Source organism: Mobula hypostoma, chromosome 16, assembly GCF_963921235.1.
Source record: "Mobula hypostoma chromosome 16, sMobHyp1.1, whole genome shotgun sequence".
Taxonomy (NCBI): Eukaryota; Metazoa; Chordata; class Chondrichthyes; order Myliobatiformes; family Myliobatidae; genus Mobula; species Mobula hypostoma.
The window spans coordinates 15,339,418-15,352,718 of record NC_086112.1 but is presented as its reverse complement, the minus strand read 5'-3'; the positions used below and the strand labels follow the sequence as shown (position 1 = coordinate 15,352,718).

The window sequence follows — 13,301 nt, the reverse complement described above, 5'->3', positions numbered from 1 at the left end:
AACAGCACTCTGTTCACAGACTTCACTTTTCAATTAGTCTTTGATGCATACCTTCGCTGCAGGCCCAGTGCACTTGGCAACTGGAGCATCTGGTCCCTGTGATGGAAATGGCTCCATGAGCTGTTCCATGGCACTCAATATTGGTTTGCCATCCTTTTAAAGATAAAACAAGACACGTTTCACCATTTACCTAAAGTGTGCCGGCACTCACATAGCACACAACCTCTCGTGTTGAAATGCCATGTGGTGCAGTCCGTTTTAGCTAAAATTGGCTGATTTGGGGGTCAATTTGGAAACACTGGGTGGTGCAGCTCACTATGCATCTTGAGAGCACAACAGCAAGTTCAGCTTGGGTTAGTGTTACAGTCCTCTTTCAGCCAGTGCTGAGCGTGTTAGGCAGAATAAGTTTAACCTTTGAATTTCCTAGCATGTTAGTTCCTTAAGCAAAACGAGATCAGAGGTCAACCCACCACCTGATAAGAGCTGAATGGTATTGTCCATACTCACTTGGCTTAAGGCTTGGCCGGCTCTTACAGAAGAGGAGTTATCGACAAATCCAGATCACTTATCTGACAACTACTTAAATATTTTTATTTGAAAGTCACCTAGGTTAACCCACAAAGTAATCATTCTCCGACAAGTTAATAAGTATGATCTCAAGGCATGCCACCGTTGCTATTTACAAAGCTTGCACATTTATCAGAATTTAATCATTGAACACTTGGGTTGTATGACAGTCCTGGATGCCTCTCTATACAGATAAAACATAATCAATAAGAACATCAGAACATAAGAAACAGGAGCAGGAGTAGGCCATCCGGCCCATTGAGCCTGCCTCACCATTCAATAAGATCATGGCTGATCTGTCCGTAAACTCAGCTCCATCTACCTGCCTTTTCCCCATAATCCTTAATTCTCTTACTATGTAAAAACCTATTGAACTGTTTCTTAAATATATTTAGTGAAGAAGCCTCAACTGCTTCCCTGGGCAGAGAATTCCACAGATTCTCCACTCTCTGGGAAAAACAGCTTCTCCTCATCTCCATCCTAAATCTTCTCCTCTGAATCTTGAGGCAATGTCCCCTAGTCTTATCTACCAATGGAAACAACATTCCTACTTCTATCTTATCTATCCCTTTCAAAATTTTGTATGTTTCTATAAGATCTCATTCTTCTGAACTCCAGAGAGTATAGTCCCAGGCGACTCAATCTCTCCTCATAGGTTAACTCCTTCAAACAACCGTGGAATCAATCTGGTGAGCCTCTTCTGCACTACCTCCAAAGCCAGTATATCCTTCCTCAAGTATGGAGACCAGAACTGCACACAGTACTCCAGGTGCAGCCTCACCAGTACCCTGTACCCTGTACAGTTGCAGCATGACCTCCCTGCTCTTGAATTCAATCCCTCTAGCAATGAAGGCCTTCTTAATAACCTGCTGTACCTGCAAACCAACTTTTTGTGATTCATGCACAGGCACTCCCAAGTCCCTCCGAACAAGAGAATGCTGCAATCTTTCACCACTTAAATAATAATCTGCTCTTCTATTATTCCTTCCAAAGTGGATGATCTCACATTTACCAACATTGTATTCCATCTGCCAGACCTTGGCCCACTCACTTAACCTATGTATATCCCTCTGCAGACTCTCCACATCCTCTGCACAATTTGCATTTCCACTCAGTTTAGCGTCATCAGAAAATTTTGCTACACTACACTCAGTCCCCGCTTCCAAATTATCAGTGTAAATGGTAAACCAAAGTAGAGCAAGATGACAAATCCTAGTCCTATCAGAAACTTTCTTCTACCCCAGTGCTGCGGTTTTTGGGTCAAAAAGGAAGCTCCAAGTTTATAGATTATTTTGTAGTTATCAGAGCCAGTTGAGAGAAGGCAGGTCCATGGAGCTGAGGAGCAGATTAGCCATGATATAACTGCATGGCGTAATAAGCCTATTGCAGCCCCCCACCCTGTCCATGGACTGTGAGAGATTTCAATTTGATGAAGTTAGGTGTTACTATTATGTAATGCTTCAACATCTCTTCTACTTTTAAATCCTTCTTTTTTCATAAATTAATAGATAAATCTTAAGCATGTGATTGTAATTGTACGAATCCCACAGTGCACCTCGAGCCTGCGGTTACTTTCTGCTTTCAGAAATGCAGCTGACATTTTAACAAATAGCCATCGTCTGGATTATCCTAGGCCATTTGTAAGATTAATCCAGATAGTTCTGGTGGCCTGCCCTCCCTCTGCATCTCTGCAAATTCACACATGTGCAATTGAACCTGCACCCACACCGACCTTGGTACTACATTACAGCCCCTAATCATTCATCACAGAGGGAATAAATTAATTATTTTGTGACAAAATAAATTGCTGAGCATGTTCATCATCTAATAAAAGATTGTTTCATCTGTAATGCCAACCGAATAAGTCAGATGTCTACATCTTCAGATATGCTTCTAAATGATTAGTTTTGTACCAGTTTTATGTCCAGATCCCAATGTTTTAACTGCAAGAATTAAAAGTAAACCTTTTGTTTTTTTTTGCCTACTCTCAGCATCTGATGCATAAACAGAATAAGATCATTCCCCATTCAATTGGCCCAACACCTTGGGTTGATTCAGCTTAAAACCAAAGCACCAATGGTATGTCTCTACTTTGCATATAAAGCAAATCCTGAAGCCTGAGACTTCCAATTCAGTGGGACCTGAAGGTAGACAGTTATACCCACAAGGAACTGAACATCATTTACAATCCTTGCAGCCATGAAAAGGATACAAAATAAAAATCCAACTACTTTGGAATAAATTCAAAGTTAGCAACTAAATTTATAGGACAATGCCATCCACTTTATTGCATAAAATTTCAGCTGAAAGAAGCTTCTCTCCATAACAGTAATTATGAAAGATTATTTTACAGAAGTCAACTGGTTTCTTATATAAGAAAAAAAAACACTAGATAATGCCATGCACAACTTCAATTTTATACATATATCCTTTCTACAGTGAAATAGAAAGCAGTCATTAGATTCAGTTTAACAGTGTTGCTTTCCTGGTGATCTTGCTAGCACATTCTATATGAACTCGTGAAAGGCTATGTTAAGAGGAAGTCTCATTCTCATCTATAATCAATGCTGTGTAGAACCATGCAGGAAAGTGACAGTGCATCACGCAAGCCATTGTATTTTTAATGCAGAAAATGATCAGCCATTTGAATGGATTGAGAGATATTTGTGGCCACATTTTGTTGTGCTCAAACAAGATCTCACCTGCAGAATCCTCTGTAAGCTCACAACAGAAAGCAAGGTTTGGTAAGTACCATTACAGTAAAGCAATAGTTGTGCAATTCCAACAACTCTGGCCCAGAACAGAAACAATTAATATGCAAATTAATGTAACAAATTGTACATAAATATCTAAAATATCTCTTTTTTCCATTCCCCATTCTGGTTGCCCTTGTACACCTTCTCTTCTCCTCACTTGCCCATCATTTCTCTGTGGTTTCCCTCCTCCTTCTCTTTCTTCCAAGGTCCACTGTCCTCTCCTATCAGATTCCTGCTTCTTTAGCCTTTTACCTCTTCTACCTAGGACCTTCCCAGGTTCATACCTCATCTTCACTCCACCACCCACAAACCTTCCCCCTCACCTGGCTTCACCTATCCCCTGCCAGCTTGTGCTCCTCTCCCACCTTCTTATTCTGGCTTCTTCCCCCTTCCTTTGCTGTCCTGACGAACGATCTTGGCCTGAAATATGAACGGCTTATTCTCCTCCATAGATGCTGCCTGACCTGCTGAGTTCCTCGAGCATTTTGTGTTTATTGCTCAAGATTTCCAACATTTTCAAACTCCCTAGTGTTAAAAATATTACATTTAAAACACCTTTCGTAGTTCATTTTCCCTGATCCCTCTCTTTAACATTTATAACTTATTAATTTCTCCCACTTTCTTTCTTTATACCTGATCAGATCCTTTTTCATTCCCTTTCTCCTCCTCACTATCCAGTCTTTCTCAATGTTGTTTTTTTCTCCCCAATATTCCTTAATGTTTAAATCTCACCAGAGATCCCATTTCTCAATGCATCCTCAGATGGCCCACTGCTGTCATGTTGCCAGTATTCACTTATACTTCCAGTTCATCGAAGTAGGGGAAAAATATAGCCATCATTCTCTGCGAGATTTGGTCCGATATTGTTTCAACACGACTTATTTTAAACCATTACTTTCGATAGTCCACCACTCTTTGCACATTACCCAAAACAGTCCATTCAATAGGCAAATTCTTTGTGAGAGGGCCAGAATTGATCTGTTCTGTTGATCCTCTTGTTCAAGTTCAGCCGCATTTCTCTCTGCCCTATTCCTCCCTCCTGCACCACTGCCCCATCAACTTTGGCAGCTCAAAACCAGATTAATACAGTATTCCTAAACTAGTTCAAGAATTCCAGCCGGCATGTTCTGAGTAGACTTCGTTGTAAACTGTGTCTAATCAATCTCAGTTTGGATCTTATAGTGCCAAAATCATAGTCCCTATTAGTTGGAACTAGAAATTATAACAAGTTTAAATTATTGGTACAATATTTTATATTTTAAAGCTTATTTAGCAAACCTACTCCTCATAGCACAACGCAAACACGCGGAAATCTGCAGATGCTGGAATTTCAAGCAACACACATAAAAGTTGCTGGTGAATGCAGCAGGCCAGGCAGCATCTCTAGGAAGAGGTACAGTCCACGTTTCGGGCCGAGACCCTTTGTCAGGACTAACTGAAAGAAGAGCTAGTAAGAGATTTGAAAGTGGGATCTCTTACTAGCTCTTCTTTCAGTTAGTCCTGACGAAGGGTCTCGGCCCGAAACATCGACTGTACCTCTTCCTAGAGATGCTGCCTGGCCTGCTGCGTTCACCAGCAACTTTTATGCGTGTTCCTCATAGTACAATCCAGATTAAAATCAATGCTTCATGGTTTTCTCCCAGGAACAGAGAAAACCTAATATATTGCCTTTCTCCTCTTCATTAATGCAGTAGGCAGGTATATGTTTTCCATTGAACCCATTAAAGATTGACATAAAATAAATCACCTAGTAACTCATTCCAAAACATTTCATACTCAACAAAGAAAATCTGAATTAGGTTTAGCATAAAGTCTTCAAATTCTTCACCTATTACCAAATGAGCTGGTTAATTTACCTCACCAACTTAATCACATTCTTCTGCAAAATGCCTGCAATTCACTAAAATATTATTTTTCAAGATAAGACAGTACGATTCAGGGTACTGCAGACAATGCCTCAAAGTGCAGTTAAACCTTTGCTCATCCACCAACAATCCTCCTCTGGTAGTAATGACTCACCTCAATCTCTGATAGCATTTTCAGTGGTGCAATTACTGCTCGCTTCTGCTCAATGCTTGCACTTTCCAAAGACTTGACAATGGTTGCTTTTAGGTTGCTTATCTGTTCTTCAATCATGAAGGTCACTTCACTCACAATCTGACTTTTCATCTCGCTTATTATCTTCATTACATCCTCTAAGTGCTTCTGCAGTAAGTCCTCTTTGAAAGGCAGACCGTTGGCATTTTCTGGATCTGTCCTGCAGGATTGCTTAGTTTTCTGAGGAGTTAGAGCAAGACTTGACAGTGACAAGTCCATAACCGTCCCTTTTGGTTGTACAGATTCAGTGGGCAACAGGAAAAATTGATACCAGGAACTAGGTACTAAATGGTCCAACTCTCAGGAAAGATGCCATCTAGGTGTGCAATTGGTTACCTCAACATGAAATAGTGAAAAATACAACCTCACTACGCCCCAGTCGTTAGGTCGTTTATCATTGTCTTCATACAAGCATCATATTATCAAACCAGTTTAGTCTGATTCCTAATCCCATCTCTAGGCTAATGGATTAGAATCATATACCACAGAAAAAGGCCATACAGTCCATTTTGCTCATGCTAGTTATTTGAAAATGCTATGTAATTATGTGCTCTTTCCTTTTAGTCTGATTTTCTTTGTAAATTCTTTTTCATCTGCATATCCAATTTCCTTTCCAGGGTCCCCACTAAACTTGGTTCCAGCAGCTTTACAGCCACTCCATCCCAGGTTATGAGTGGAAGGGGTGTTGTTGTACAATGATATACTGTTCAAAGTTGCCCATTTGTTCATACTCTATTTCATGCTCAAGGATGGAACTTTTTTTTTGTATAAACTTGGCTTTTTGGGAAACTAATCTAAAAAACAAAGTGGGAGCCACAGTAACGTAGCAATTAGCGCGACACTATTAGCTCGGGGTGTCGGGAGTCCAGGATTCAATCCCGGCGTCCTCCCTGTGGGATGCGTGAGTGCTTTCCGGGTTCTCCGGTTTCCTCCCACAGTCCAAAGGCCTACCAGTTAGCAGGTTAATTGGTGATTGGAAATTGCCCTGCGAGTAGCGGGTTGCTGGCAGAGCAATTCGAAGGGCCAGAAGGGCCAATTCCGCGCTGTATCTCTAAATATATAAATCATCATAAATTATATGCAATAAAAATTCTCTTCCTAGTTCCTATAATTATTGATTAATATAAACTCTGTGAACTCTCTCACAAACCCGATTGCATACAGATATAATTTTGTCTTTCAGATTGCTTCAAAATTTTGAACGCATTAAAATCTCTCTGTTTCTTATTATTTTGTTGGATCTTCTTGAGAAGTTACATTGTTAAGAGCAAGATCCTTAACAGTGTTGATGAGCAGAGAGATTCTGGGGTCCAAGTTCACAACTCCCTGAAAGTAACTACATAGGTCGATAGTGTGGTTAGAAGTCATATGACATGCTTGCCTTTGTTAGTCAAGGCATCGAGCTCCAAAGTCAGTAGGCTATGTTGTAGCTTTATAAAACTCTGGTTAGGCCACATGTGGAGTACTGCATACAGTTCTGATCACCCTATCAAAGGAAGGATGTCAAGGCTTGGAGAGGGTGCAGAAGAGGTTTACCGGCCATATGCTTGGCTGGAAGGGCCTATTCCACCAGGTACCTTAATAAAGAGTACAAACGATGAAACTTAGGTTGTTCTCTCCGGAGCAGCAGAGACTGAGGGGGGATCTGATAGGAGTTTATAAGATCATGAGAGGCATAGATAGAGTAGACAGAGAGTATCTTTTTCCCAGGGTGAAATGTCTAGTACAAGAGGGAATGCATTTAAGGTGAGAGAGAATAATTTCAAAGGAGATGAGAAAGGCAAGTATTTTACACAGAGAGTGGCAGGTGCCTGGGCTGGTGGTGGAGACAGATATGTTGAGGATTTTAAGAGACATTTAGATAGGCACAAGAATGTGAAGAAAATGGAAAGATATGGACATTGGACAAAAGAGATTAGCTTAGTTCACCATTTGATTAGTAATTTATTTGGCCTGTTTCTTTGCTGTTTCATGTTCTATATAAATAATGGTGTTCTGATTGAAAAGTGCTAACAGTTCTTATCCTTTTACTTTCACATCAACACACTGAAGTAATTCCATACACTACTTTCGTATATTCATTGACCAATCCACCAGTAGCAAAATCTAAAGTTATACTTATTTTTGGTTATTTAACACAGTAATGGACTTGGCATGTCCTGTTTAAAATCACAGCAAACAATAGCTGTTCTGGTGGACTCTGGGTAATCGGAATTTTGGAAATGCAACTTTGAGTCAAAGAACATGCACAAAAAACACAATTACAATATTTGCATTCAAATAGGCAGATCACCAATTCATTCTGACAACTCCAGATCTAATGATCAACACTGTGTTTTCTACAGCACCAATGTTTTCATTTTGAGTGAAAAATACGTTTGCCAGAATTTAGGATTGTAGTAATGATTAATTACTGTCTCACTGGATACTCCTATAGGTTTTCGGTTCCATGCTCCACATTATACCTCTCTTCAAGCTCCATTCCATTAAACTTTACAGTAAATCATGTCAAAACTTCCCTTCCTGACCCACAGAACATTGTGCATCTTATAAACCTTCGCAAATCCAATATTTCAACATGCAAGACGATATTTTCGAATGTGCAGGATCAAGTAAACAGTTAAATAATGAAACATTGATGGCTCCATCCAGTTGCACAGACACTCCCAACGCAGCCAAGACAGTGGATGCAGAAACATCAAGTAACTGAGCTGCAGATAGACGATCTTCAACTGGATATCACTCTACGTACATTGCTGAAAAGCTAGTTTGGGAGATAATTTTCTCATTTCCTTACATTTACTTAAGCAGTCATTTTTATCCTAGTACAATGAACATTGGTAAAAAGATCTGAAAATTATCAGTACCTGAATCTTTGAGTCATTGTTTTTGTGAAGTGAAGTGCCTGCCACTTTTGCTGGAAGTGTTCTTTCCTTTGTGTCCTTAGAAAATGGAGAATTTTTGTTCAAAATGTTTAGATTCTACCCTGCAAGTACACAGTCATACAGTACAGGAGACCATGTGGCCCAACATGCACATACTGGCCCCTTGCATGAGTTACTTGATTAGCCCTCCTACCTGCTCTCTCTTGCATTGCGGTATCCTTTGATGATAACAAAACATAGCTTGTCGACAAGATACAGCTTAGTGAGAAAAATAGCACATGATAGACTAATGGACTAATTTACTTATTTCAATCAATCCATGCCTCCAATTAATCACGACTCGAGATCAATTCTTCTTGGTAGGTAATCAAACCTCGTGAAAGCACGCATAGCATTGCCTCTCATGTTGCTGACGTGATCTGGGTGTTTGATGACTCTGGGACTGCAATCAGTGGAGTTTAGCAGAATGTGTTGTGGTACGTCCTTTCAGAACAGAGATTAGAAGGAATTCCTTTAGCCAGAAGGTGAAGAATGTGTAGAATTCATTGCCATAGATGGCTCTGAAGGCCAGGTCATTATGAGTATATTTAACGTGGGGTTTGGTAGGTTCTCAATTAGTAAGGATATCAAAGGCTACAGGATGATGGCAGGGCAATGGGGTTGAAAGGGCTAATGAATCAGCCATGATGGCATGACAGCGCAGACTCAATGGGCTGAATGAGCGAGCTTTATCTGAATTTCTACATAATTCAACATCATTCTCAAGATCTCAAGCTCAAAAAGATAAATATCAGGTGCACTGGTGTCCCACAATAGCCATTCCCAAATGATGTATAATTATTGCGTGTGGAAATGCAAGCTGTAGTCAGATCTGTCGCATGAATCATTATTGTTGGGATGGTGATGTCATTAATGTTTCGCTCAGTAATGGACACAATCTGAATATATAATATTGGCATGAATTCCATTTCAAGTAGGCTGGACATTGAGCCTCCATTCCATTTATTCAGTTTACAGGTATCCCAAAGAGTGCTCTCCTAGCTAACGCTTAGCACAATAACAGGCCAATTCCAAAGAAACTTCTACGGCAACAACTTTGGAGCCAGAATAATCTTTTATCCCACTCCAGTTAGAGAGCTAGAAAGCCAAGTGAGTTGCTGAGTTATGAAAAGGCTGATTTTAGAATTACTAAGGAGCATTTAGTAAAAAGTGAAGTTGGAGTCATACTGCATGTCTAATCATTCAGGATATCCCACAGCTTTTCACAGGAAAATAGTATCTTGCATAAGGAAATATGGCACTAATTTGCAATAAGCAGGAATTGCAAAAAAAACAATGTGATCTGCACTCAGTGGCCACTTTATTAGGTACACGAAGTACATCATAAAGTGGCTGCTAAGTTTATGTTCGTGGTTTTCTGATGCATTAGCCCATCCACTCAAGGTTTCACATGTTGTGCATATTGAGATGCTCTTCTGCATATCACTGTTGTAACACGTGATTACTTGAGTTACCCTTTTCAGCATATTTTCTCTGTAAACTCTAGAGATGGTTGTGAGTGAAAATCCCAGGAGATCAGCAGTTTCTGAGATATCAAATCACCCCGTCTAGCACAATCATTCCCTGGTCAAAGTCTCTTAGGTTATACGTATGTTTTCCCCATCTTGATGTTTGGTCTGAACAACTGAGCCTCTCAACCATGTCTGCATGCCTTTATACGTTGAGTTACTGCCATTGGATTAGCTAATTAGATATTTGCATTAATGAGCAGGTGTATAGATGTATCTAATAAAATGGCCACTAAGTGTAAGATTGGCATGAACGCCAGTACAAGTAGGCTGGATGTTGACCCTCTTTTCCATATGAACAATATACAGGAATCCTGGTGATTGCTCTCTGAGTTATAGTCTAGCATGGCAGCAGGCCAAGATCAAAGAAACTTCTATGACAACAACTTAGGAACCTAAAAAATCTTTCATCCCATTCCAATCACAGTTAAAAAGCAGCTGACTGGCTGAATTATGAAAAGGCTGATTTCAGAATTACTAGGGAGCATCCAGTAAAAAGTGAACTTAGAGTGCATGTCTAATCATTCAGGACATCCCACAGCTTTCCACAGCAAGACAGCATCTTGCGTAATGAAATATGTCACTAATCTGCAAAAAGCAGAAGCTGCAAAAAGCCATGTGAAATGCACTCAGTGACCACATTATTAGGTTAATCCTGTACCTCATAAAATCAGGTTTAATATCACTGGCATTTGTCGTGAAATTTGTTAACTTAGCAGTAGCAGTTCAATGCAATACATAATAATATCGAAGACAAAATAAGTAAGAATTACAGTAAGTGTATATGTATGTACATTGAATAGTCAAATGTAAAATAGTGCAAAACAGAACTAATATTTTAAAAAGTGAGGTAGTGTTCATGGGTTCAGTTTAGGAATCGGATGGCTGAGGGGCAGAACCTGTTCCTGAATCGCTGAGTGTGTGCCTCAGGCTTCTGTATCTCCTATCTGATGGCAACAATGAGAAGAGGGCATGTGCTGGGTGACGGGGGTCTTTAATGATCGATGCCGCTCCTTGAAGATGTCTTGAATACTACAGAGGCTAGTACCCAAGTTGGAGCTGTCTAATTTTACAACATTCTGTAGCTTCTTTCAATCCTATGTAGTAGCTCCCCTATACTAGACAGTCATGCAGCCTGTCAGAATGCTCTCCATGGTACATCTGTAGACGTTTTTGAGTGTTTTTGGTGACAAACCAAATCTCCTCAAACTCCCAAGGAAATAAAGCCACTGGCTTGCCTTCTTTATAGCTGCATCGATGTGTTGGGAGCAGGTTAGATCCTCAGAGATCTTGACACCCAGGAACTTGAAACTGCTCACTCTCTTCACTTCTGATCTCGCTGTGAGGATTGGTTTGTGCTCCCTCGTCTTACCCTTCCTGAAGCCAACAATCAGCTCTTCGGTCTTCCTGACATTGAGCGCAAAGTTGTTGCCACAACACCATTCAACTAGCTTGTGTGTCTCGCTCCTGTACCCACCTCTTGTCCACATCTGAGATTCTGCCAACAACGGTTCTATCATCAGCAAACTTATAGATGGCATTTGAGCTCTACCTCGTGATTATTTATCCAATTCAAGATGTGACATGTTGTGTGTTCAGAGATGCTCTTCAGCACATCACTGTTGTAATGTGTGGTTATTTGAGTTAGTGTTACTTTTCTGTCAGCTCGAACAACTCTGCCCATTCCCCTCTGACCTCTCTTATTAACAAGGTGTTTTTTTCCTTACAGAAATGATGTTCACTGGATATTTATCGTTTTTTTGCACCATTCTCTGTAAACTCTAGAGACTGTTGTGCCTGGAAATCCCAGGAGATCAGCAGCTTCAGACATCAACAATCATTCCACTGTCAAATTTCTTCCCCATTTCTTTCACATTTCTTCCCCGTTCTGATATTTGGTCTGAACAACAACTGAACCTCTTGACCATGTCTGCATGCTTTTCTGCATTCAGTGGCTGCCACATGATTGGCTGTTTAAGTATTTGCATAAACAAGCAAGTGTACAAGTATACTGAAAAAACTGGCCATTGAGTGTATAATCAGATTATCTTTTTTTTTAAGGTGATAATAAACGTTATCAAAAATATGAGAACGACTCGGATGCCCTTTGAACATTTCCACAGGGCTTATATCAAAGAGGCCCTGAGGGGTAAGGTAGTACGCTAGCTTAATATCTCATTTAGATAATACAGACAGCGCAGAAAAGGCTTTAGTATTGCACTCAAAGGTCTTCTAGATTGTGTGCTCAATTCTGTGATGTGGGATTACTTCTGCAGATTTACAAATCTGAATTTGAAACATATTTTCCAATTTGAAGCAAGGACTGCCACGTAGCTAATCAGATGAATGTCATTTAGAGCAGACAATAGTGACCCTGCAATGCTTGCTCACTAGTCTGCACAGAAATTCAGCTTAAATCATGGTGCAGCAACCTGGCTGTTTAGACATTGGCTGTTTGATCGTCTGAAGCAATATTCCATCAGTATCTGCATACAAAAAAACTTGAGTATATAAAATTATTGCTACCCTCCATCTTTCTTAATTTCCATGGGGTTGCTATGTTCCCTTCTTCACCTTGTTTCATGCCTTCATTTAACTGCGATGATCAGAGTTGTTAATATACAGAAAGTGGCAGACATGAGAAGCTTTGTAAGCTGCACTGCAAGATACAACAGAAGTATCCAAACATCAAAATTCAAAGCAAATTTATTATTAAAGTATGTATATGTCACCACCATATACTATCTTGAGATTCATTTTTGCGGGCATTCACAGTAGAACACAGAAATAAAATAGAATCAATGAAAAACTACACACAAACCAATCCTGACAAACAACCAATGTGAGAAAGAAAGAGAGAGAGAAAGAGAGAGAGAGAAAGAGAGAAAGAGAGAGAGAGAAAGAGAGAAAGAGAGAGAGAGAGAGAGAAAGAGAGAGAGAAAGAGAGAGAGAAAGAGAGAGAGAAAGAGAGAGAGAAAGAGAGAGAGAAAGAGAGAGAGAAAGAGAGAGAGAAAGAGAGAGAGAAAGAGAGAGAGAAAGAGAGAGAGAAAGAGAGAGTGAGAGAGAGAGAAAGAGAGAGAAAGAGAGAGCGAGAAAAAGAGAGAGAGAGAAAGAGAGAGAGAAAGAGAGAGAAAGAGAGCAAGAGAGAGTGAAAGAGAGAGAAAGAGAAAGAGAGAGAGAGAAAGAGAGAGAGAGAAAGAGAAAGAGAGAGAGAGAGAGAGAAAGAGAGAGAGAGAGAGAGAGAGAGAAAGAGAGAGAGAGAGAGAGAAAGAGAGAGAGAAAGAGAGAGAGAAAGAGAGAGAGAAAGAGAGAGAGAAAGAGAGAGAGAAAGAGAGAGAGAAAGAGAGAGAGAAAGAGAGAGAGAAAGAGAGAGAGCATGAGCTGTAGAATCCTTGAAAGTGAGTCCATAGGTTGTGGAATCAGTTCAG

The 13,301-nt window shown here is 40.1% G+C and overlaps 1 protein-coding gene across 7 annotated transcripts in view; it reads right to left on the bottom strand.

The window, feature by feature from the left end:
- Window positions 1–13,301, bottom strand: part of cast (calpastatin) — a 206,002-nt gene that overhangs the window by 109,285 nt on the left and 83,416 nt on the right. For 4 of the 7 annotated variants that reach the window (XM_063068584.1, XM_063068580.1, XM_063068582.1 and 1 more), the window contains exons 6-7: window positions 8,288–8,362; window positions 52–153 (exon numbers count right to left, since the gene is read on the bottom strand). The exons of 1 other annotated variant lie outside the window; for it this stretch is intronic. In XM_063068584.1, coding sequence (XP_062924654.1) covers window positions 52–153; window positions 8,288–8,362 — 177 coding nt within the window. The remainder of the gene's footprint in view (window positions 1–51; window positions 154–8,287; window positions 8,363–13,301) is intronic. 2 more of the 7 variants (XM_063068585.1, XM_063068581.1) reach the window with 2 other exon arrangements.